The following is a 26,179-nucleotide window of genomic DNA, read 5'->3' on the forward strand; positions in this document are numbered from 1 at the left end:
CATTTTAAAGGTCAAGTTACAGAAATTTAAGGTGATCGCAATCCAAAATTTATTTCAAGTTCCCAATACAAAGAAATTTTTTCATACAATACTTTGCAAATACATTATAGTAGGAAGATTGAAAGTAATTCATTCTAGATCTGGTGAGTTAACGTGTGGCCGCGTAGGAAACCTACGACGATTGAAGCGTTGGTATTGAAAACGCTTGCGCGCAGGCGACGAATCGCGCGGGCGCGTAAGGAGAGCCCAGGGATGCCTGTGAGCACCTGTGCGCAAACTTAGGTATCTCCTGGGCTTTGTGGTGAAGTGGAGGCACTGCGAGTCCAGAAGAACCTGTGAGCGCCTGTGCGCTAGCAAAGGAACTTCTTGAACTGCGTGACGAGGCAGGAACCAGGAGATCGTAGGAGCGTAGTTGCGTGGCCAGACGTATGAGAGATCGTCGGCGAGGAGGCGAAGGAATAACTCCTTGCCGGCGCCCAGATCTGAAGATCATGGGTGCGTGGGCGAACGATGGCGCGTATGCCCATATCAGGAAGGGGGCGCAGATGTGCGCTGGCGAGCAGGTGCACGAGGAGTTCAGTGAAGAACAACCTCCCTGCTTACGCCCAGATCCCGAACGTTGGCGCGCAATGCGCACATCAGGAAAGGGTGCTCAGATGTGCGCTGGCGAGCAGGCGATCGTGGTCGTTCAGGAGTTCGTAGGCGCGCATGGCGCGTAGCCACACAGAAGGTCTCAGAAGAGTTGGCGATCAGGAGTTGATTCAGCAGAAGTCTGGTCCACAGCAGGAGACTTGCGCCCAGATCCGGAGATCGTGGGCGCGAGGGCGAACGTTGGCGCGCATTGCGCACATCAGGAACATTTGCGAGCTACTGCTTGCTCGCGCGCAGTAGAATGAGGTTGCACAGGTAAAAAAACCTGGCACCAAAGGGCTTACTCACATGTGAGATAAGCCCTTAGACCTGAAGGGACCAGTGCCCATTTGGAAAACGTGGTGGAGGCGCCCACAGCGCTACTGTGTCCAGGAACTGAGAAGGAAGATAAGAAGATCTGGCAGGTGTCGAAGATCGCGAATGAACTGCTGACAGGTCTAGAGAAGCAGCAGCAACTGTCTGTTCTCGTCGAGGAGGATCCTCTGCGGCTGAAGATGAGGACGACCACGGACAGGAGCACCATCATCAGTCCTCCGAAGAGGCGTCTCTGTTAGTGAACTCCCTCGAGGGGGGGAGACACTCGCAGGAGAGACCGTTGGACTCGGCTGCCCCCCTCGAAGATGTTTGGAAGGGGGAACTGAGCATTCAACAACAACAGCAGGGGAGTCCTCCGAAGAGGATTCTCTAAGAGTGTCCTCTCTCGCGAATGAGAGGGATGCGTAGAAGAGACAGGAAGAACTGATGAAGGCACCCCTTAGGGCTGTTGGATCAGCAAGCTGACCATAAAGAGCAACCCTCCCAAGAGGAGCTCCTGCAGTTGCTCAGCCCCTTGAGCATAGCTGCAAGTGCGACCGCTCAGCACCAAGAGCATAATCGCACGAACACCATGGTCCGGCCTTGCAACCGCTCAGCCCCTTGAGCATGGTTTCAAAAGCGGTAGCTCAGCACCAAGACCATAACCGCCCGAGGACCAGAAAAAATTAAGGTAGGAGAAGAAACCCCCCTGAAGGGGAAAAAACTCATACCTGGGAAGGGAACCTCCCTCGGAAGGGAAGAACCCACCCAAGGAGGCGAACCTCCTGAGGGTTCTATATGAACTAAGGAGCTGACAGTTGTCACGGGAGAACTTCTAGGAGAAGGGACACGCCCATGACGAAGTCGTAAAGGCGGCGGCAACGGCAGACTCCCCAGGCCCCAACAGGACAGCTCTGCTTCGTAGGCACATTAGTCAAACGAAAAACTAGCTAGTTAACTGTGAAAATAAAACAATTAGTTAACATTAATTCCCCCAGGGGAACTCCGAAGAGGAACCCCTGCGGAAAAACAAAATAAGAATTACACACAGGAATGCGCCCTCCTCCCCCACCGACACTCACAGGAAGGGGGAGGGGGAAGCGGAGAACTGTAACAAAACAGAATTATAACAATTATAAATATGTAATTCAACCAAGAATGTTACTAATAGTAAGAACGAATGAACCCCGAAGGGAAGCGTTCTACACAGAGGCTGAAAAGTTAACAAATACAATTAGATCTAAATAAAAATAATAATTGAGACAATAAATGGAAGCAATTCAACCCGCAACGGGAAGGAAGCTACCGTAATACGTAGTTGTAATAAGAGGGTGAACGAACTCAAGGAGAGAGAGAGAGAGAGAGACCGTAGTCAAACAAAACTCCCAATTTCCCCTTAGGAAAGGAGGAACAGCGGAGAAACATATTAGTAAGTAAAGTCCAGCGATGACGATTCCCCACGGCGCCCGCCGAAGGGAGACCGAAGGACCAAGGGAGAGATCGCGACCCATGAAAAGTCACCGTAGTGGCCTGAGACCACACGGAGAAGATTCGTACAATGAGTGGACTTCCTACACACACACAGCACCAACACTGAAAAGGAAACTTACTGTATTTCTATACTCAAATATATACATAAACATAAGAATGTTTACATATATATTAAGTATAAGAAAAGTAAGTAATTAGCAAGACAAAGCATTAATGGCTGCCATGCGAGGACGGAACAGACACGTCTGTTCATTGTCCGAGCCAAAAGTGAAGTGAAGCAGTTCACCGGTGTGTGAGGGGGAGGGGTAGCTAGCTACCACTCTCCTACCTCCCTGCTAAATAGCGCGGGGGTAATACACCCTCGTTAAATTCCAATGGCTCGTCCTTTCAGCTACGCCGAAAGTAAACCCTATGTAAATAGCGTGGTTTGTATTTCGGTTACGGAACAAATACCGTTTTCTGAAAGCACTCTTACCCCTCACAAGGATTCAACACTGAAAATTATGTAGACCAACCCTCAACAAAAAGGCTGCCAGAAGCTCTTGTTGATGGCCAGCCCGTTACAGGTAGGCCTTTGTAATAAAATACCATTACACCAATTGAGGCTTTTTCCTCAAAATTTTAGATACAGTACTGGCACAAGCCAGTTCTCAGACAACTGCAAAGACTTTCAAATATACATTAAATTTATTTTTCAATATACATTACATTTATTTTCTAAAAGATATTCTGTAGTCTTGTACTGGACTCACTTAACTTAGGCCAATATAAAAACATCTACTGTACTCTTTAGCATTCACAATCAAACTTATTGAAATACATCTACCATACTAACCTTACCTATATTTCTCCTTAGACAGCTCAGGTGGTGGAATTAATCCCAAAGGGACAGTAACTGCATATAATGCCTGTCCTAAGTATGAAAACAATACATAAAGATAACCTCGGACATCAGAACGATCACTTCATTTATCCTTTATCATCACCGCCGTATAGACCCTTTGGATTATTTTAATACGATGAACTCGAACGTCACTGGAAAAAAAAAAACTTTAAATGCCCGCACTGCATTTTCAATGATTCACAATAAAGATTAAAGTTTTCTACAAACTCAAATACAGAAAACTAAACAATTGGTGCACTTACAGTATATTAAATAAAAAGTGATTTAGGATTAAGCAAAAACCTACTCAATTTAAAGGTTAAGTTACAGAAATTTAAGGTGATCGCAATCCAAAATTTACTTTTAAGTTCCAAATACACAGAACTTTTTTTTCATACAATACGTGGCAAATACATTATAGTAGGAAGAAGAAAAGTAATTCATTCTGGACCTGGTGAGACACTTTCAAAACATTTCCGAAATGGGTTGCGAATTAATGAAACCTACATTCTATATCAGATTCTTTAGGATAGGAGTTGAAACAATTTAGCACATTGGCAACAGTTTGTATTGGACCAAACAATCTGCTAACTCTTAAAAGCCACAGAATGTATAAAAAAATTTCAAAATCATTTAAGTTCGAGAAGCAAACAGCAATAATACCAGGGAATTGACTTAAGAAAATTAACCAGTGTCTGAGCATTGCCTGCAAAATAAGTTCCTGGCCCAAAAGAAACAAACTACCAGTTTTCATAACCTTTGTGACTAACTATACAGACATGAGAGTTCATTCTAAAAGCTTAAAAACATATCAATTTTTACAGTAAAATATCCCTACATATGATATGATAATGGTGAAACTGGGATTTTGCAGATTATTTTCAAGCATTTTAATATCCATTTATATAAACAGAATACAAGAAAATACGCTTGAAATCCACATTTCAGACAAACATCATTGAGAACAGGCCACTGTTTACAGTTTAATTGAAAGTTGATTTCAATCCAGATTTCTATGTTGACTACAGTTGCTTATGTTAGAGAATTTAGGGTATGTATACAATGCTAACCTTAAATGATGTCTCCTTCCTTACACTTAATAATTACATCCTTCTCTATCAATTCAATAGGCTCTGTTGTGAGTGATCAGTGCTTGCATGGAATACTGGCACAATATCTACATAGGTACTGAAGGTATGAATTACAGTACATCTTTACCTCAATGTTTTCCAAGTGATACAGCTTAGTAGGTGAGGGTAGGGAATGGCAGGGAAGGGGAGGGAACAGTGTTAAGCTCCTTGAAAAGTAAAGACCTGGTTCTCCAGGTTTCATCATTAAAAAATGCTTTTTCCTCACTAACATTGCCTTAAGAGTAGTCTCAAGATGTTGGAGAATAAACTTAAAGGCATTTTGCGAGGGTTAGGCAACACTTCCGTGAAAGCCACAAATCTCTAAAAATGGTCATGCCCACCCAGAAAGACTACTCCCCACTCAACCTAGCCAGGGATCTATGAACACCATCCTAAAGTACAGTACTAAGGCAAAGATGGTCTGAAACTCATCTTCAGCTCAAAAGAACACAGACAGATGATCCAAGTGGATACTGAGTGCTAGAATTAAAGCGTTACTCAACGTTCTCCTTGAGATGGCAGAGGCCAGCACTTAATATCAACACCTCTGTCATCAGAAAACTCAAAGCAAAGAGTAACCTAAGGAGGGCTGAAACAATTGGAAGAACTTACCCTGCAATGTAGCACAACTGGACCCTCTAGGACCTCTGTCAAATGTCTGTGGGAGGGATAGGCTCGTTGAGCAAAGCAACTAAATCACTGAGCTGTTTACATAATTGCAGGAGCACCAAGACCAAGACAGTTGGCATCATGCGGCAGAGAAGACACTGAATAAGAACATCACAGCGCACTAATCCAGACAAGGGAAGCCTTCTCAAAGACACTTACAAGCACTATATGCTTAATACCTGAGAATAAAGATCACATCCAACTCTGAAGGCCTGAGGTCCTGGGGGATGTAAGACTACTTGAAGCTTTTTTGCAAGCAGACAACTCCAATGAAGAGGACTATGCCCTTCAGTCAAAAGTCTGACCATAATGCACTTCTTTGAGCAGAACTTAGGCTACAAAGTCATCAATCTGTACTAGAGATGTTCCCATAAGACTAGGATTAGGATTACAAAATTTAGTCCAAGCCAAGCACTGGGGCATTAAAGGCCATCCAGCAATATACATTACAAATTAAGAAGTACCCCTTCTACAATGAATCACAAAATTACCCACTTTTCCTGGTACACAGCTGTAGTACCCAGATATCTCCTGTCCAGTCCTTTGCAAAAGAAAATAAAAAAAATTTTGCTCTAAGGATAAGCAGGATAGTTTCCAACCGTGAAGTGCATACTACTGCACTGATTGGTGGTACTTCTTATAGTGTAGCTGACAGAATTGTGGTTCATGGGAGTACTTTTCTCAATCATGACTGAAAGTAACAAATTGGGTCATCCTGAGACATCGTGATCACCATCGATTATCATCCCGTGAAACAGGCTGAATGGAAGAAAGGATTAGGCATCCAGGAGATACATTTTCAAACAATGCCCAACTGTCTGAAAGTGGGGGAACATGACCTAGAGTTAACCGTTCTGATATATGACCAAAAAATTCCAGGTGAACACCATATGGCAAGATGCCTTTCCACTATGCAAAGAACTAAGAGCTCTGATACTACAACCTACCCACGTGATTGAGTATATGCTAGTATCTTGCCCAGGAGGATTTTATTAATGAATCTGGGATACTTAGCCTGGCTATGGGGCCTAAGAAGCATCTCTGCAACCACTTACACGGGATATAACCGGCTGACAGCTCTACGAGAAATGCTGCCCAGATGTGCATGTTTTGTTATTTTGCAAAGATGGAGCAACACTTTACCCCATTGATTGTTTGACATAAATTAAAGAGATGGTGGCGACGCTAACATTCCTCGTGTGCCTCCTAAAACATTCTTTGAATACTTATAAGAATAAATGTGTTGCTTGCATTTCCAGCATGTTGATATGCAGATACTTTTATGCTAGCCATACACCTGACAACTAGACTGCCAAAGTGTGCACAATGGCGGACCCCCTTCGAGACATCAGTGAATAGCTGCCCGTCCAGAAATAGGCAAGGCTTTTTCATCCAGCGACCAGTAAGATAGTCCCGTACCTCCTGTCCCACTAAAACAGGATGGCTTGGGGGATCCCTAGAGAATGAAGACCGATCCAACCTTTCCTCATATTTACACTTTCACATCCGTGATGAATTTATCAACTACAGTAATTCAACTGCCATTCCAGTAACGATGAAAGCATTGCCTATTTTAAATGACGAAAGGCTTATACAGTATAAGCGTAGGAACAAATACTACCCTTGGGCAGTTATTGCACAATCAAGAGACCAACAGAATTCTCATATCTGCTTGTTAACACTGTCAAAAAATATTCAGGTAATGTATTTTGAATACAATTTCATGAGGGTTTATCAATTTAACCTGATAAAGATTTCAAAGACGAACGACAAGCTTCACTCTGGATTAAACAATCTTGTTGTTCCTATGTTCTGGCAAGCAGAACCTGCTTCGCTATGCACGTTAGCCCCATTGGCTAGTATTTCAGTGTTAATCATCAATAATACAAATGCACATACAGTACATACATATACCAAGGCATTTCCCCCAATTTTGGGGGGTAGCCAACATCAAACAAGTGAAACAAAAATGGGGACATCTCTCTATGTTCCTCCCAGCCTGACAAGGGACTCAACCGAGTTTGGCTGGTACTACTAGGGTGGCAAAGCCCCCCTCGCACATTATCCACCACAGATGAAGCTTCATATTGCTGACTCCCCTACTACTGCTACCTCTGCAGTCATCCAAGGCACTGGAGGAAGCAGCAGGGCCTACCGGAACTGCGCCACAATCGCTCGCCATTCATTCCTATTTCTAGCACGTCTTGCCTCTCACATCTATCCTCCTATCACCCAGAGATTCCTTCACTCCATCCATCCACCCAAACCTTGGCCTTCCTCTTGGCCTTCTCCCATCAACTCTTGCATTCATCACCTTCTTTAGCAGACATCCATTTTCCATTCTCTCAAATGGCTAAACCACCTCAACACATTCATATCCATTCTAGCTGCTAACTCATTTCTTACACCCGTTTTCACCCTCACTACTTCGTTCCTAACCCTATCTACTTGAGATACACCAGCCATTTCTGTCTCTCCGTCACTTTCATTCCCCACAACACACAGTTGGTACAATCACTTACTCGTACAATCACTTTTTCATACAGAACTCTCTTTACATTCATGCCCAACCCTCTATTTTTTACTACTCCCTTAACTGCCCCCAACACTTTGTATCCTTCATTCACTTTCTGATGTACATCTGCTTCCACTTCACCATTTGCTGCCACAACAGACCCCAAGTACTTAAACTGAACCACCTCCTCAAGTAACTCTCCATCCAGCATGACATTCAACTTCGCACCACCTTCCCTTCTCGTACATCTCATAACCTTACTCTTACCCACATTAACTCAACTTCCTTCTCTCACACACCTTTCCAAATTCTGTCACTAATCGGCCAAGCTTCTCTTCCGCGTCTGCAACCAGTACAGTATCATCCGCAAACAACAACTGATTTACCCCCCCATTCATGGTCATTCTCGTCTACCAGTTTCAATACTCGTCCAAGCACTCGAGCATTAAACTCTCACAACTCCAATATGATATTTTCATTACTAAAATAAATTTTTGAACATACTTACCCAGTAGTTATATATATAGCTTACGTCCCCGACGTCAACGGCAGAAAATTCGAAACTAGCGCCAACCGCCAGTTGGATAGCCAGGTGTACCACCCCTGCACCCTAGCGAGGTACCTGGGAACCATTCCAGTGACCCTCATATTCCATGCCTCTAGTCTCTTAGAGGGGAGGAGGGTGGGACTAAAAATTTATTTTATTAATGAAAATATCATTTTTAAACACAAGACTTACCCGGTAGTTATATATATAGCTGATTAACACCTTTGGTGGAGGGTTAGAGACAGCTAGTATATCTGGAATTCTACTTAAGAGTTCATTAAAACAAAACTTGAGGGTTCGTACCTGATAAGGAAGCTGACTTCAATGAAACTCTGCCTCATTATGTCAGCTAGCCTTATGAGATCCAGCGATCCTCCCAGGGGGCTGAAGATCTCGAAGGGACTGTCAAACCGGTGTCAAAACCTCATCATGACAGAACCTCCTCCAATAACTAATTCCGGGTGCTCTCAAGGAACAAACATGACCACCTGACAAAATCAAAGATTGTGGAAGACTGACACAATCTCCACAAACAAACAAAAAACAGTTAAAAGTTCCAAGAGAAGAAAAGGTTATTGGGATTATGGGAACATAGTGGTGGATCCTTCACCCACTATTGCACTCGCTGCTACGAATGGACCCAGAGTGAAACAGTCCTCATAACAAGTCTGAACACCTTTCAAATAATATGACGCGAACACGGATTTGCTCCTCCAGAAGGTCGTGTCCATTATGCTTTGTAGAGATCTGTTATGCCTGAATGCTGCCGACGTTGCCACTGCTCTGACTTCATGAGACTTGACCTTTTAAAAGTTCAACGTCTGATTCATTACAATGAATATGAGCTTCCTTAATTAAAAGCCTGACAAAATATGACAAGGCATTTTTAGACATCTGTAAAGAGCTTCTTGACTGAACACCACAAAGATTCAGACTTGCCTCGTAAGTCTTTTGTTCTCTCCATGTAGCATCTTAGAGCTCTAACTGGGTATAAGACACTTTCTATCTCATCTCCAACCAGATCCGTAAGATTTGGAATCTCAAATGCTTTGGGCCAAGGCTGAGAAGGGCGTTCGTTTTTAGCAAAAGAGCCTAATTGCAAGGAACAGACAGCTTTACCATTACAAAATCCAACGTTTTTGCTAAACGCATGAATCTCTCTCACTCATTTGGCTGTCGCAAGACTGACCAAAAATAAAGTCTTCATAGTGAGGTCTTTCAAGGCAGTTGAACCCAGCGGCTCAAACCTGTCGCTCGAAATACTTCAAAACAATATCCAGATTCCAGGCTGGAGAATCTTGGTTCCGTCATTTTGAAAGACTTGAGAAGCTCTTGCAGATCCCTATTGCCAGAGAGGTCAAGGTTTCTATGCCTAAACACAGTAGCTAATATACTCCTATAGCCTTTAATAGTAGGAGGAGGAGAAATTGCACTTCCTTCGAAGATATAGCAGGAAATCCGCAATTTGAGCTACAGAGGTCCTGGATGAAGAAAGAGAGTTGACTCTACACCACTCTCTGGAAACTTTCCACTTAGATTGATAGACCTTGATGGTTGAAGTCCTTCTTGCTCTCGCAATAGCTTGAGCTGCCTCCTTCGAAAAGCCTCTAGATCTAGCGAGTCTCTCGATAGTCTGAAGGCAGTCAGCTGAAGAGCGTGGAGATTTTGATGCAATCTTTCTAAGTGGGGTTGTCTGAGTAGATCTGCTCTTAGAGGAAGAATTCTTGGGGTGTATCACCCATTCCAGTACCTCTGTGAACCATTCTCTTGACGGCCAATAGGGAGCCACTAGGGTCATCCTGGTTCCTTTGGATGTCACAAATTTATGTATTACTCTGTACAGGATCTTGTAAGGTGGGAAGGCGTAGAGATCTAGATTGGACCAGTCCAATAGAAAAGCGTCTATGCGGACTGCTTCTGGATCCGGAACAGGGGAGCAACACGCCTTTAACCTCTTCGAGGTTGCGAAAAGGTCTATGCAAGGGCGACCCCAAAGACGCCACAGGCTCTTGCACACATGAAGGTTGAGGGTCCACTCTGTTGGAAGGATCTGATTCCGTCTGCTGAGACTGTCTGCCATAACGTTTTTCTCCCCTTGAATGAATCGCGTGAGAAGTATAACGTTCCTCTCTCTTGCCCACATTAGGAGATTCTTTGACGTCTCGTACAGAGATATCGAGTGTGTTCCCCCTTGCTTTCAGATGTATGCCAATGCTGTCGTGTTGTCCAAATTGACCTGAACTACTTTGTTGGTGACTAAAGCCTCAAAACTTTTGAGGGCTAAAAGAACTGCCAACAACTCCTTGTGGTTGATATGCAAGGATTTCTGGGGCTCTGCCCATAGACCCGAGACTAATAACTTGTCTAGGGTTGCTCCCCATCCTGTGTCCGAGGTGTTGGAGCATAACCCAAGGTCTGGACTTTTTATTGACAAGTCGAGACCTTCCTGGAACTTGTCTGGTTCCTCCCACCACCGAAGGCAGACTTTGATGGGGTTCGTGATAGGAATGAACATTGTTTCTAAGTCCCTCTCCTTGTCCCAATGGCTGTTGAGATGGAACTGGAGAAGACGAAGATTCAGTCTTCTCAGTGGGACAAATTGCTCCAAGGAGGAGAGGGTTCCTATCAGACTCATCCATTTCCTTGCTGAGCAAACTTTCTTGCTTTGAAATGATCTTAGTTTCAACTTGGCTAGCTCTATCCTTAAGGGAGATGGAAAAACCCGAAAAATCTGACTCCGTATCGTCATCCCCAAATATAAAATCTCTTGAGATGGAACCAAGAGAGACTTTTCCTTGTTTACAAGGAGAACCAGTTCTTTCGCAAGGTCCAAGGTTGTCTGAAGATCGTAAGAGTGCGCTCTGAGAAGTCAGTCGTCGAGATACAGGGAGGCTCTTATGCCCCTTGAATGTAGGATCTTTGCCATATTCAGCATGAGCTTCGTAAAGATCTGAGGTGCTGTGCAAAGGCCGAAGCATAGGGGTCTGAATTGGAAGACGTCTCCCATGAAAACAAACCTGAGGTAGGGTCTGAAGCTTGGATGGATGGGGACGTGGAAGTAGGCGTCCCGAAGGTCTAATGAGACCATCCAGTCGTCCCTCCTTACTGCTGCTAGCACTGACTTCGAAGTTTCCATGGTGAACTTCGTTTTGATGATGAACCTGTTCAGCGCACTCACGTCCAGAACTGGACGCCATCCCCCCCCCGAGTTCGTGGGTACCAGGAATAGCCGATTGTAGAAACCAGGTAAACAGATATCCTGAACCTTCTCTAAGGCCCCCTTTTCTAACATGAGACATTTGGTTCGAAAGAGCTTGTCTCTTTGCCTCCTCTCTGTATCTGGGAGAGAGATCCACGGGAACTAAGACCAGGGGAGGGCTCCCTAGAAAGGGGATCTTGTAACCCTCCCTCAAGATCTGAATAGACCATTGGTCTGCCCTCTCTTCTCCCACGCTTGCCAGAATTTGAGTAGTCTGGCAACCACTGCTCTGAAACCTCTTCTCTTACTCCTTCTAGCATCAGGTCTGGAGCTACCCCTGCTGGAAGATCTTCCTCGAAAGGGCTGGGAAAACTTGGGAAAAGTATCTTCCTTAGGCTTGCGGCTGGTAAAAGAGGGAGACAGAGCCTTTCTAGCAGTCTTGGAGACAAGATCCTGAGTAGCCTTCCGAGCTAAAGCTGAAGAGATCTCCCTGATAAGTTCTTGCGGAAACAGTAATGGAGAAAGAAAAGAGGTGCATATAATATACTCCATAAATCAATGAAGCTTACCTTAACCTGTTGGTTGATAAAGATGTGCTGCTGCTTTGAGGAAAACGTGAAGCCGTTGCGAAGGTTCCCTGACATGCAGGACAATTTTTATTTTGTAAAATTGAATTGTGTCTCTGGCACAAATCCACTAGTTTTTCAATATAACCCCGAATAAGTAAGAACAATTTCATTGTGACTTAGGAAACAGTCAGGACAAGAAGATGGAATTTCAACTTCTTGTGCAATATCAGATGACGTGCTTGCTACGGCCTCGATGTCTAAGAACGAACTAAAATGGCTGGGTAAGAAAATGTATTGTCGCACTGTGATTGGCCAAACGTGAAGACGTCATTGGGAAAGAAAATGTATTGTCGCACTGTGATTGGCCAAACGTGAAGACGTCATAGTGGACTAGTTTGTCTGCGGATTATAGTGGTTACAGGGCTCATTTGAGCAAAAATAAGACAGTCAACAATAAAAACAGACTTAGAAAAATCTGGGAGGAAGACTAGAGTAGCGTGAGTTTGATCGTCGATATTTCGACTATTATTGATTTTCACTAAATTATCTCACTGGTATACCATTATATACATACATTCCTACATATTCTAGTAAAAATAAATTGAATATCAGTGATATCTTCATGCGGCCCTCTCCTAGACCTTAACCTCATATTCTATATTAAAAAATTTTAAAAGTTTTAGAACATATAATGTTCGCCCGTTTATTCTGTTCCAACAAGTAACTTACGACAGCAGCACCACCTATCAGCTTTTTTTAACTACCGGATGGAAGGAGATTCCTATGGTATATACTAAGATAAGAGCGAAACAGGAACTTCTTAAAACCTGTAACTTCGTTAATAGAAGTTTCCACTAGTCATATATGGGATTTGAAATAGTATTTGCAAAGATCTATTCAATTATGCAAGTTCCAATGTCTTTAATATTGTGCTGTTCTATAGTGGACCCAAATTATAACCTATGTTATTTACTGCCGACTTACTTTATGGGGTTTAAAATAGAGGTGTTACTGAATACATAAAGGACCAAAACGGAGCATAGAAAGCATAAAGGAACGTAAAGGAGGACAATATTGTAAGTTTCCTCAAGTTTTCCAGACAGTAGCCATATAGCTATTGTTGATCTTGAGCATGTAAAAAAGTCTCCGAAATAATGACCGAGGTTTGCGAGAGCAGCTTAATATGCACTGCTTGCCAGAACATAGCAATAATTCTTTAATTTTTTTTTTCTTTTTTTTTGGGGGGGGGGGGGGGGGGGGGGGCAAGCAAAGTGCGCCACAGTGGAGCAAAATCCTTAGTTTTAAGATATAGCCAAAATAGTGATCCACAAATTTTGAAAGCGCAACCCAACACCTACCACTTGCCAGAACATTGCAGTGATGTTATGTTAATTTTGCGAGCGCAGCGAACCGCGGTGCAGCAAAAATTAGTAAAACTATAGCCGAACTTGAAGCCCAATAATGTTCCTTACACACTCACATTATCACCCATGCTGTAATTTGCCAATGGCCATCGCAGGTGTACTACCAATCCCTTTCTAAGGAGTATAGACTACTAATAGACATTCTATATCCCTTTACAGTATTACTTTATATTCCTTTACACTTTTCAGGCACACCCTTAAAATAGTGGGGCTCATAACGTCTGATTGTCATTTCTCATGAACTAACATTATACAGTATTGCACTGTACGCTAATAAAACACATAGCTGGGGACCGAAGGCATGATAACTAACCAATAAGAAACTACAATAAACGGATTTTGAGCGAAGCGAAAAATCTATTTTTGGGTGAGGTAGCCATGTCGTAAAATTTTAAGGGATATTCGCTCCAGGAGTTAGAATTCTGGATACCTTTGGTAAATTGTCTGGGATATATCACTGTAGGTCCAATAAACCTAGGAAGCTACCTTCGAAGGAACTTCATCACGACGACATGGCCTAAGGCCAAAAATGCCAAGTGAAGGTACTAAGGGATGGAGGAGCAGTCACAGGTAATGTCAAAAAAGCACCTATGAAGGTATTAAGACTACAATATCCCATTCTAAAGTAAGAACTCCTACTGGCTACCATTTCAATCGCTAAGAAACCCAAAATTAACTTACGGTGACCCCGCAAGAGTTATTAGCCGAGCCAGAGCGAACACATGTAACCATCTACTTAAAGATCCTCAACTCTAAATGTTTACATCAGATGGTGGCCCAAGTAAATCTTCTAACTTCCAATTATAAAACCTAAAAATCAAAATATCAAACGAAATTGAAATTATTACATACCCGTGCTTCCAAAAAACATCACAGACATCTTCCAAGGGGGTATAACAAGGGTTAAATTCGCCAAACACTGCATAAGGTCCAAAATGAGTAGCAGCTTACCGGTAACAGAATTCAAGGATCACAAAATGGAAAAGCTGTGACGTAGATATGACGTAAGAGACTTACGTCATATTACGCCATTTACGATTTCATGTACTGCATATAATTTTGTACCTATAGCCAGAATAATTAATTAATAGATAGTTAAAACTAATGTAGTAGTCTTTTAAACCTTTCTTATATTTGTTGTTCAAACAATTTCAAATCAAGCAGTTATTTTTATTCATGAAAAGGAGAGGCGAATGAATATTCTATCATAATTGTAAAAGTAAGCATTTGGTTAAGTATCGTTGGTCATTGCAAATTAATAATGATTAAAAGAGAATACCTTGGTGCCCTTCATCTAAGGCTAGGAACAAGTGAAGGAGAAAAAGATAAATATAAAAATTTCAAACTAGAGGAACAGAGAGCAGGATTTGGAACAACTGGGACACATGAATATATATTGCATAGGGAGGAAGACATTAAGAGTAAATTGATAGAATATTTTGAATAATTGTTGAATAATGAAAATTACCCGGCATTAAGTTTCAAATTGTTTTTTATGTTAATAGTTTATATATGACATGTCTGTTTTGACGTTGTTACTTTCTTTAGAATGATTTGTTGTTAATTTGTTCTCTTCATTTGTTTATTTCCTTGTTTCTTTTCCTCACTGGGCTATTTTTCCCAGTTGGAGCCCCTGGGCTTATAGCATCTTGCTTTTCCAACTAGGGTTGTAGCCTGGATAGTAATAATAATAATAATAATACTATATTTGTAAACTCTACGAAGAGACCCCATTATTATCTCACCATCAACGGTTACGTTCACTCTTAAATCAAAAGTTTTTATTCTTGCAACATCCATTATTATTAACAGTTAAATCCATTTGCAAGCATAATCTCTCTCTCTCTCTCTCTCTCTCTCTCTCCTCTCTCTCTCTCTCTCTCTCTCTCTCTCTCTCTCTCTCTCTCTCTCTCTCTCTCGTTCAAAAGTAAGTTCTCACATCCTTCTATCCACAAATATCTTAAACTACCATGGGCATAAAACACATACTTGTTTCTGGCCAACTTTAACAACAAACAAGTCACTCAAATACTATAGAAATGCTAACGCATGGGCTACTTTCATCATGAAAACCTTTGAGTAATATATTATGTAAAAAAAAATCCTAAATTGCTACACATCACTCATGGTTTCTGAATTTATTTCCAACTACAATCACACAATTTCAAATTGGAGATCCTAAACTGATTGTCATATATTTAACATTTTTCTATTTCTAATTTCACTGATTAGAAATCGCATTCTTACTTTCTTTGTAATTTCAAGGAAATACGAAAATATAAACCTTTGTTTTATTTATGACAATCGACAATTAGGAATTTTTTTTTAATTATTGTAATGTTGATTATGGTTTACTTGAATATTGAATTTGCAAACACCAGAGATCCTTCCAAAATTTACTCATAAAAAGAATAGCTCTAAGGTCGTATATATCTTTTGATCCTGTCCGGGGTGTTTTTGGAGAAAATCTGTTTTCTTCTTCATTCTATCTCTTTGATTTTATTTAACCTTTTTCATATTTTTCATTCCTTGCACGTTGAATATATTTTCTATTATTTTCTTGTTCTCGTCGTGGACCGTGTGGTTTTCTTTCGACCTTGCATAAAACATTAGCATGAAACGTAACCTTACGGGCAATGAAATGAGTAAATATTAAACCATTACTTTTATACTTAATGCAAAATTATACTTAATTTAAAAATTAACATTTCACGAAAAACGAATGAACTATAAAATTAAAATGTTGTACTAAACGCAACTATTTATCAAATCAGCTTGGCAGTTAAGGGCATGGCAGACGTACTTCATCCAAACTGTATTACTTTTATAAAGTTGATAAAACTAGAAACTAATAAATTATTAATTTTATAATGTAGAAAAATATAACAAATCTCAAAATTAGTATTAAGCAAAAAAGTATTGAGCTAAAATAATGAAACGTAATCATAATTTTATACTAAACGCAACTGTTTATCAAATAATAACAAGTCTCTGTTACCATGAAACTGAAATATAATAAATAAACAATTTTATAAATTAAATAAGATTATATTTAATCTCAAAATTAGCAATAAGCAAAAAAGTATTTAGCTAAAATAATATTACTTAATGAAAATGGTGTACTAAACGCAACTGTTTATCAAATCAGCTGATTCAATCTTCTTCCGGTGCCGCGTTCCCGTTGTCATGGTAACGGAGACGTGTTATTATTCATTCTGCGAATCTGATTACACATTTTCTCTCGTATCACAAGAACCAAGCTACCTCTGACGTTAAGTGAGTAATGAATTTGTTATTCATAACCCTTTATGATGAATTATATCGATAGTTTTTATAAGGGGTTCGTAGACGTAACTCACTCAGACTCAAGGTATAATTTAAGCCTAACCTAACGTAGGTGGGCTTAAGGGTTGCTATACTTACTCAACTTTAGCCCATATATTGCTTTTGGAGGGTGAATCTAGTTCGTTGGGACAGGCATAAACTTTCTTATTATTTGTCAAATCGATTTTGTTTGAGTAGATATTGTTTATCGGGTTTAAGATACTGAACCAAAATATCTAAAAGAATGCCTGAACAAACTAGAACTAGAAACTAATGTTAACATAAGACACATGAGTGACAAACATAGGCTATCTGAACCAAGAACAAATAGTAAATTTGGTGAAAGGGCTTTTAGCTACTGTGCGCCTAGACATTATAATAAACTGCCAACTGAAATGAAGGACCTAAAGGGAGCAATTGAATTTAAGAAGAAACTAAAGACATTACTTTTCACAAGATCATATGATTTGGAAGATGCTACAATCAAAGAATTATAAAAGTTATAATGAAAATGTTTCGTTAGATGATTAATATGGACCCACCCGAGAAGTAGTTCACTCGACTTCAGTGGAGGGTTGGATTTAAACCCAAAACAAGTAACAAGTAAATACGATATGAAGCTAATCGTACGATTTGAGAAATACGAGTTAATGTTACATTGGAGTGAAGCTGTTTCGGAAGCCAACACGGGGTTGAGACTTTGTCTTAGGGTAAGCTAAGGATATGGTAGCCTAAGGGGGTCGCACGGGGCCCTAGCCCTACCACGGTAGGTAAGGATACAGCTCGTAGGTTAGGCTAAGTGTGGAACCTTAGTGTTTCCCTTTTAAAGTGTGGTTTTACAGTCAAAACTGTTGCAGAGCATGTTGTTGTCATACACTATACGCTATTTATAAATGTTAGTTGTTTTTTAATTTTTACCCTTGGTGAAATGTAAAAACAAAATTAAGCTCAGTCCACATACTGTAATAAGAATGTCGTAGATCCAGTTGTGTACAAAAACCTATTGACAAAATTAGAAACAAGTATGAGAGGAATTGGTTGGTAATCATTGAAATTTTATCCTTTTTAACAGATTATTTTTAACCTAATATCTTGCTTCAACTCTGAGATGACAATCGAACATAGTTGATGTTTATTTCCTCTCTAGCAGGTTCACATATTTTTATGAATATTAATGAGCTTTATGTCCTGCTGATGTTAACTGCCTAAATTACTAACAGCTATGTGTGACATGGCATCAAGCTAAATACTATGCTTACAATTGTTCATTCAAGAGTTTTAAGTACAGTAGCTTACAGTATAGCATATGGTGTGTCTGGATATCTTAAGTTGTGTAGTATACATTTTCTTATTTAATTCTGTATGAAATTTTACAAAACTTTCCTTTCCTGTCTTTGTTTCTTTTTGTTTTAAAAGTATAGAAATGTATAATGAACTGGTAATTTTACATAAACATGTGTCCTATATTTTTAACTATTAATCTTATAGTACTTTATAACTTGTTTTATTTATTAAGGGATATTTATATTTTTTCAATCTTTTCCAGAAAAAAAGATTCAAGAGCAGTCATGGATAAGATTGAAGATGTATCTGTAGAACCTCTTACGGAGTCAAAATTTGTTGTTCCATACCGAATGCATTATAAACAGGTTTGGAAAAAGTGTTCACTGTACCTTATGTTCTATACAGGTTTAAATAGTTTCTTTTGATTGGTGACTAAAGATATATAAAAATAATTTGTGTTATATATACTAAGGAAATATTCAGACCTAAATATACAATTCTTGCAATTTGCTGACCAAAAATCTGTTAGAATATATTACTGTATTGTTTTTTAAAATATAGACTGACCATGGCACATCCTAGACTTATGAACAACACATTTTCAAGAAGTATGCATACAAAAATTATAAATTTGACTTTGCATATAGAATATTCAAGTTATTGCAGAAGAAAATAATACTGTTTATTGTTTATTTCAAATTGAATAAAACAAGAAATTAAAATTTTATACAAAGGCAACATAAAAAACGTAATCCAAAATGTGTATATTATAGTTTTTGCAGTTCTTTGACTTATCCCCATATTCACTAACTCTGGGATTTCTTTGGTCATTACTTCTTACACAAGCTTTGGGGTGAAATTACAAGACTGATGTCTCTAGAGATAAGGGCAAGGGTTATATTTGCCAATATCATCTGACATTTATTGCTGGTTTTCCATTAACTTGCAGATCAAACCCAAGTTTATCATATATTGAACACAGAACTGTACCTCATTCATTTCTTTTTACAGTTCAGTACTGTATGCTCATTCCAATTTGTATTCTGATTGTGTTTTTGTATTAAGGATAATTCATTGTGTCACTTTCATATGTACAATACTGTATTAATAATATGTATAATGTCAAATTACACTAGTTAATCTTATGTTCTTTCCAGGATGGTAAAAAGAAGATATGGGACCTGGTGACACAACATGAAAGTGTTTCAATAATCATCTATAATACCGATAAGAAAGCGCTCGTGTTCGTGCGACAATTTCGCCCCGGTATAGTAGTGTGGTTTACTATTCTGTTTTTATGTATAATTTACCAAATTGTGTATGTGATAAAATCTTTAAAGAAATTTCTCAATCATAATTTTTATTGTGTTCAATTTATTTACTTTTTTATCAGGTGTTTTAATTCTAAATTGATGTATTTTCCCAGAGTATCTGTTATGTATAATTTACCAAGTTAAATTTGAGATGAAAATTTTCAAAGGAATTTCTCATTCATAATTTTTATATTGTTCAATATATTATCAACTTCTTTATTAGGTGTTTTAATTCTAAATTGATATATTTTCCCAGAGTATTTTTACCAATGTCTAATTCATTTTAGTACAGTATTATCTTATCTAAAATTCTCATTGTCTATTTAGTTTCATGCTGTAATATGTAAGGTTTAACGGTAATTACATAACAGCTGACCATCTGTTACAGTTATGAAAATTTAAAAAAATGTATTTTTATTTGCAGCTGTGTACTACAGTATAGTTAGGCAAAAGGAGCCAGACTGCAAGGTTGTCGATACCTCAAAGTTTCGCGGGGAGGACGGAATCACCCTAGAACTCTGTGCGGGAATTCACGACAAAGATCAGTCACTCGTTCAGGATGCTAAAGATGAAGTGCTGGAGGAGTGTGGTTATGATGTGCCACTGGAGAGATTTCAAAAAATCCTAACCTTTAGGTGAGAAATGCAGAATGTTTTATTCTTCCTAAAGCTATTAGTTTAGAACATTGTTTTCAACAGCATGATAATTATATTGTCCATCGTAGTAATGGGGGATGTTGAAGAAGGAGAAGACTAATTGGTAAGGGACCTCTGATAGCGGTTTTAACACGCCCCAGTTACTATACCGACACCCTATAAGGGTGAGCGAGCTGGGTATATTCATGGCATTCCATGCAACTTTTTTCTCTGGTATATTTAACAGTATTTATACCTTAGAAATGGTGCTATAAGGAGCATTTCACTAGGCGACACAGGTCCCTCGCCCAGAAATAGCAACACAATATGAGTCTAATTGTTATTCTTACTTTCAGTCCACTTGTATTGGTGCAAGGAAATAGAGTACAATAATATTATTGTAGCACACAGTATTTCCCAACCATATAGGTGCAAAGTAAGGCCTGGCAATGCACCTGGTCACTTATAAAGCCAGACTCCATGTACAGAACAATCACTCTCTGTGCTCTAAAGCAGTGGTTCTCAAATTGTTCAATAATTTGTAGGCTGTGGTCCTCAAGTATTCTGTTAATGATTTGCAATTCCTTATAAAATTAATCAATTAAAATAATAATGTTATTTGGTAAACAATTATTCATTCCAAAAACAATAAATCTTAATTATCAAATATATTGTGACGCAGTTCCGGTAGGCCCTGCTGCTGCCTCCGATGCCTTAGATGACCGCGAAGGTAGCAGCAGTAGGGGATTCAGCATTATGAAGCGTCATCTGTGGTGGATAATGTGGGATGGGCTGTGGCACCCTAGCAGTACCAGCTGAACTCGGTTGAGTCCCTTGTTAGGCTGGGAGGAACGTAGAGAGTAGAGGTCCCCCTTTTTTTTTTGTTTCATTTGTTGATGTCGGCTACCCCCCAAAATTGGGGGAAGTGCCTTGGTATATATATGTATGTATGTATCAAATTTATAGTACAGTTCTATGGCATAGATGCACCTGCTTGACTTTCAAATAATTCTTCCATGTTGGGATATGTTTACTCATGTCCTAAGTAACATCTAGTCTGTATTGGGCTTTTGTTTTGATGGCAAGTAAAGTAGAAGATGAAGTCTCATACTCATCAGCAGTTTCAAATGGGAAACTGTACTTTTAGAACCCTCTTTGCTACGTCGGGGTAGGATCAGTCCAAAAGTCACTGTAATACAGTCTATGGAAAACATGATTTCACCATCATCGCCACAAGGATATCAATGTGACATTTGTTTTCTTGAAGAAAATGTTTATATGTGGAAAAGGCCTTGCTATCTAATTTTGAATATCATAGCGTAAGCTTCATTTTGATGGCAATTACTTTTTATGACTATGGAGCACGGTGATTTCTTCCTTGCAGAGCCAGATTGATATGTCCACCAAATATAATTAGACTGGCACATCAGAAAATGCTCATCTGAAAAATGTTTGCACATTCTTGGTTTTGTGTCTTTCAGAAATTCATATTCTATTTCTTTCCTCAGTACAAAAACTTTCAATACGTTTCCCTTTGAAAGCCATGCATGTAAGTGCAACAGAAGTTTCAAGTTCTGAATTACATTTTCTTTGCATAACTCAGCATACACAGGAGATTTAAGTGTGTTCGCTTTAATGAACAAAAGTTGTCAAGGTTTATTTACTCTTTCGACATTGTCAAAAATAATTTATTATAATTAGAAAGCATTATTAAAGCCAAGGGTTGCCGGTCATACAACATGTCTTGAATGGCCAAGAACCACAGCTAAAATTTAAAATTCAGTAACCCCTTTGCAGTCCCCTTGACCACCACGGACCCCAGTTTGATAACCACTGCCCGTCTAAAGAGTAAAAATAAAATTGCAGGCCTACATGTTTGCAACTCCGTAAAAAGGCTGGGAAACATCCATGCTGTTTTTTGGAGAGGTTTCACATAAGCTTTATTTAATAGTAAAGAAATATTCTTGATTAAATGGGGCTACTATTCAAGGTCCTCCTCAATGCACAAGGATTCTGGCCATCCATAACCCAATGACACTGTCTTTATGAGGACTCTGACTGCCTCACCATGGATGTATGGAAGTTTTACATACGTAATTGTCCTCAGTGGAGAGGCTGCACATGTCCTACAGTTAAGACTGAATATTTGTTGGATGTCACTATGTTCTAGGTAGTCCATAAATAAAGGATTCCCCACTAGTAATGCATTAGTCAATAACATCTTGAATGTTAAAAGAGAAGTTGGTTAGAAAGTCTTCGTTAACACGATCCTTTAAAACAGCAAGGGGCATAGAGAACGCAGAGAAACAATAGCCAATGGCCATTTTAAAGATCTGGAATCCTCTATAGAGGAAGATGAAGTAGCAGGCAGGGCCATCACCTTGGAAACTTAAAAAACTTGAAAGTTTTTCAGTAGGCTTAAGTCTGAGAAGGGCTCATCCTTGATTATGATCCCTCAACCTTATAGGCCATAAAGACTATATTTGGTGTCTATGCTCTTAAAAGGACACATCTTGGGGTTACTTTTCATTAGCTACCAGGGAAAGACAAGATTATTAAATTGCTTTTGTTATTAGTTGCCAGTGGTATCTTTTCAGTATCTCAGGTATCTAATTTGACTGTTCTAATACCTAAGTCTGTTATTCGACCATAACAAATATTTCCTGGACATTATTTTGGAATTAACCCATTACTATTGACTTGGTATACAAAGGAGTATAATGTATCACGATAAGCATATTGAAATTTGTGAGAATAGTACTAACATATTCCTTCTTGTGTTAATAGATCTGGTGTTGGAGTTACAGGAGACCTTCAGACAATGTTCTACGTTGAAGTCACCAATGAGATGAAGAAATCTCAAGGTATGAGTTTATATTTTGTAAATTTTAAGATATAAAATTCAGTTAATGAACTGACAACTTGTTATAATGCCTAAATTGTACCCTGAATCGTGTGTTTTTGGAGTGCTGTACCACACTACTATAGCTTAATTTACGTTGCATTAAATTTTACTATACTTTATAACATTCTTTTACCTAAGGAAATGTTGGGCTCTGATAGGAGCACAGTCTTTAATAGGAAATTTTGTATTTTGTGTACTTAAACTATATCTGCAAAGTGGGGTCCTCTGTTCCTTCTCTGAATGAGCGTTCGGTAGATTCATCTATTCAATAACAAAGCTTACCCTATTTGTTTTAGTAGGTGAAAGATTTTGGAGTTTTATATTAAAGGATATCTTTTGATTGAGTAGGGTACCACTACCACCCATTTCTATTTTTGCGTATATGGCAGTCCATTTCAATTTGTTATTACAGTACTACTACAAAGAACTGTAGTTTCCTTAGACCACAAAATCATATATTTTGCTCCCAGATCTAGTTGCAGGATCTATTTTTAAATGAGGAAGTGAAAGCGGAACAAGATAAAATTGAAGTTGGACAGTTGGATGGGAAAAGGCCAAAAGGACAAAGAACCTCTTGTACTACCTATAACACAATGTACAAGGCAAACTGTAGAGACATGCAGACAATGATTTGTGTGAACAGAGTAAAACAAAATATGTTGAAAACCTAATTTTAGCAATGTTATTTATTCTGGTTTATATTTTGACTTCTGCAATACAAAGTAAGAGATCTTTCAGTTATAGAACAGTAAACTACTTGAGATGAAGTATTCTCGTTTTAACCCTTTTACCCCCAAAGGACGTACTGGTACGTTTCACAAAACTCATCCCTTTACCCCCATGGACGTACCGGTACGTTCTTGCAAAAAACTGCTATTTAAATTTTTTTTGCATATTTTTGATAATATTTTGAGAAACTTCAGGCATTTTCCAAGAGAATGAGACCAACCTGACCTCTCTAAGATGAAAATTAAGGCTGTTAGAGCAATTTAAAAAATATATACTGCAAAATGTGCTTGAAAAAAAAATTAACCCCTGGAGGTTAAGGGTTGGAAATTTCCAAATAGCCTGGGGGTAAAAGGGTTAAGTTATTCTACAGTACTATTCATAGCCACTGTAAGTGAAATTTTATACAATACTATAGTTTTATTTACATTCTGTAAGAATTTTTTGTTTTCTAGGTGGAGGCTTAGAAGCTGAAGGCGAATTAATCGAGGTGGTTGAAATGTCAGTTCCCGAAGTTCGAGCGCTGGTAAGTCAAGATACAGTGAATTCTCCGGGAGGATTCCTGTTTGCAGTTATGTGGTTCTTGCAAAACAAAGCCCCAAAGGATTGATGCAAACAACCTCTAAGGAAAACTTAAGCACCATTAAGAACTTCGGGTGCGTATCAACTAAGAATCAAAATTTTTGTGATTAGTATTTGATGTCATTCCTGATGTTAGTATCTATGCTTCCTAATGAACTTTCCACATATAAAAATGACAATGAAATAGAAAGCTTTGATAGAAAATAAAATTTACTCTTGGTACGACATTTTGCATTGTAATAGTGAGATCAAATATTATGCTATTACTGTATTTATAAGATAGAAAACTCTATTTATGTTCACCAATCTCTAAGCAGCATTTATTCATACACCAAAATTGATGAGGGACCATCAGAAAATGCTTAGCTATAATTACTTTAGAGCTTAAATTTGAGTAGTTGAAGCTTTATATGCAAAGGGGGCAGGAGGTTTTAATACAACTATGACCTTAAAATACAGTAAGTGCTGAAATATTTCATAGGAAAATGATTAAGAGATTATTATTGTGTTTGAACTGTTTCAAAGATTAGTATAAATTGATATATCTATACCGTACGTGAAGTATTCGTCATCCATTTTTTACATACAATATTTTGTCCATTGTTATTACAGATAAAGTGACTGATTCTCTCAATGCACTGACACTAGGGTAGTTTCAAAGTTAACGTTTTTTCTTATCAGGAAGTTGTTGTAAAGTTCTGTTGCAAGCGGTAAGGAAAAGAAAATGAAATTAATGTATGTTTTATCGACTGCAATGCCCTAAAATTAAAAAATATTATTATTACATTGCTGTTATTAGGGATATCATTATTATTGTTGTGGTTGTTTTGGTTATAATGCAGATAGTTTAATCCACTGAGTTAAGTACTGTACTGCATTTGATGGCATATGCTGCATTTTATTTTCTTCACGGTGGAAATTTGTCTCTGGTTATTATTTGTAGTGACATATGCATTACCATAATTTTTATCTGGTAACTGACTATTATATCCTACTGTTTCATAATACCGTGTAAAGTACTGTAATATTATTTACTCAAATATTATTCTTCAGGATGTTGTATGTAGTAAAGAATCTTTTATTTTGTAAGTACAGTACTCTATTCTTTCTTATTCTTGTTAATTGCCTCCATTTTCAGCTAATGACCTTTATTCTTTAGAAGGTAATAAACTTTATTCTTTAGAAGGTAACGACCTTTATTCTTTAGAAGGTAGCAGTCTTATTTTTATTCTTAAATTTCAATAACAAATAAGACTTTTGTTATATGACTTATGGGGATTCTTGGAGCTTGCTGATAATGATTGTTGCATTATATTTCAAAAAATTTATACAGGAATAGGTTGCTATATTCAGTAACCCTAAGAGAAGTGTGAAGATGTATATGCAGAATGTGTATATCAGGATATGAGACCGAAGTGACAGCCAATCGGAGAGGAAATGGAATATTGTTATTTTTCTAAATGAGTTCAAGACCCCATCTAGTACAGCTCGCTTCCTTGATTCCAGAACGAAATTCGTATTGCTTTCCTGCCCAGTCATAGTTATGTCTGGCTTTCAAAGAGACGAGCACTCGTAAAAAAGTTTGTGATGCTTCTTGTATACAGTACTATACTGCCCTGTTGTTTACATAAAGACAATTGAGTTATATCTTAAGACTTTTATAAGAGTTTTCTAAAATATTTGTTCCTAAGAACAATAACTGGAGAAGGGTAAAACAGAACAATCTGGGCTTCTTATTGTCGGAGATCGAAGTTGATGAGTGAAAAGGAAAAATACAGCGTAGCCGTAAGCGGAAGGATTTCCATAAATACACTCTGGTTATGTCTATAGCATGTTGTGAAAGACACTGAAAGCTGTAATACCCCCATAGGGATTTGTACCAAAATAAATTGAAGCATTTTGACATCAAATTTTACTGACTATTGATATGAATTTATATTCCCTCATGGAAGACAGTAAAGAACATCACTTTACCCTATTCTTGACTAGGTATGATTTAATTGATCACACATCCAATTACCCATCCTTTATAATTCCC

At 38.7% G+C, this 26,179-nt stretch overlaps 1 protein-coding gene and 1 long non-coding RNA gene across 4 annotated transcripts in view; one reads left to right on the plus strand and one right to left on the minus strand.

Annotated features, from left to right (window-relative positions):
- LOC137621182 (uncharacterized) overlaps positions 1-3,466 on the minus strand; it is a 102,732-nt gene extending 99,266 nt beyond the window's left edge. For both annotated transcript variants that reach the window (XR_011040160.1, XR_011040161.1), the window contains exon 1: positions 3,380-3,466. This is a non-coding gene — a long non-coding RNA (uncharacterized lncRNA). The remainder of the gene's footprint in view (positions 1-3,379) is intronic.
- Positions 3,467-16,520: 13,054 nt separating this feature from the next.
- On the plus strand, positions 16,521-25,916 carry LOC137620713 (uridine diphosphate glucose pyrophosphatase NUDT14-like). 2 transcript variants are annotated; one of them, XM_068351072.1, is made up of 6 exons: positions 16,521-16,643; positions 18,243-18,345; positions 19,138-19,246; positions 19,718-19,928; positions 22,716-22,792; positions 24,015-25,916. In XM_068351072.1, exons 2-6 carry the CDS (start codon positions 18,265-18,267, stop codon positions 24,167-24,169), a joined length of 633 nt encoding a protein of 210 aa, XP_068207173.1. In that variant the 5' UTR covers positions 16,521-16,643; positions 18,243-18,264; the 3' UTR covers positions 24,170-25,916. The 2 variants fall into 2 exon arrangements, with proteins under 2 accessions (XP_068207173.1, XP_068207172.1); XM_068351071.1 differs by having other exon boundaries at positions 16,530-16,648.
- Positions 25,917-26,179: the final 263 nt, after the last annotated feature.

The sequence above is a fragment of the Palaemon carinicauda genome, chromosome 27 (assembly GCF_036898095.1).
Source record: "Palaemon carinicauda isolate YSFRI2023 chromosome 27, ASM3689809v2, whole genome shotgun sequence".
Taxonomy (NCBI): domain Eukaryota; kingdom Metazoa; phylum Arthropoda; class Malacostraca; order Decapoda; family Palaemonidae; genus Palaemon; species Palaemon carinicauda.

Coding starts and splice junctions, on each gene's coding strand:
- LOC137620713 (XM_068351072.1), top strand. CDS start 18,265: ATGGATAAGATTGAAGATGTATCTGTAGAACCTCTTACGGAGTCAAAA. Junction 18,346..19,137: donor ACCGAATGCATTATAAACAG/GTTTGGAAAAAG, acceptor TGTTCTTTCCAG/GATGGTAAAAAGAAGATATG. Junction 19,247..19,717: donor CGTGCGACAATTTCGCCCCG/GTATAGTAGTGT, acceptor TTTTATTTGCAG/CTGTGTACTACAGTATAGTT.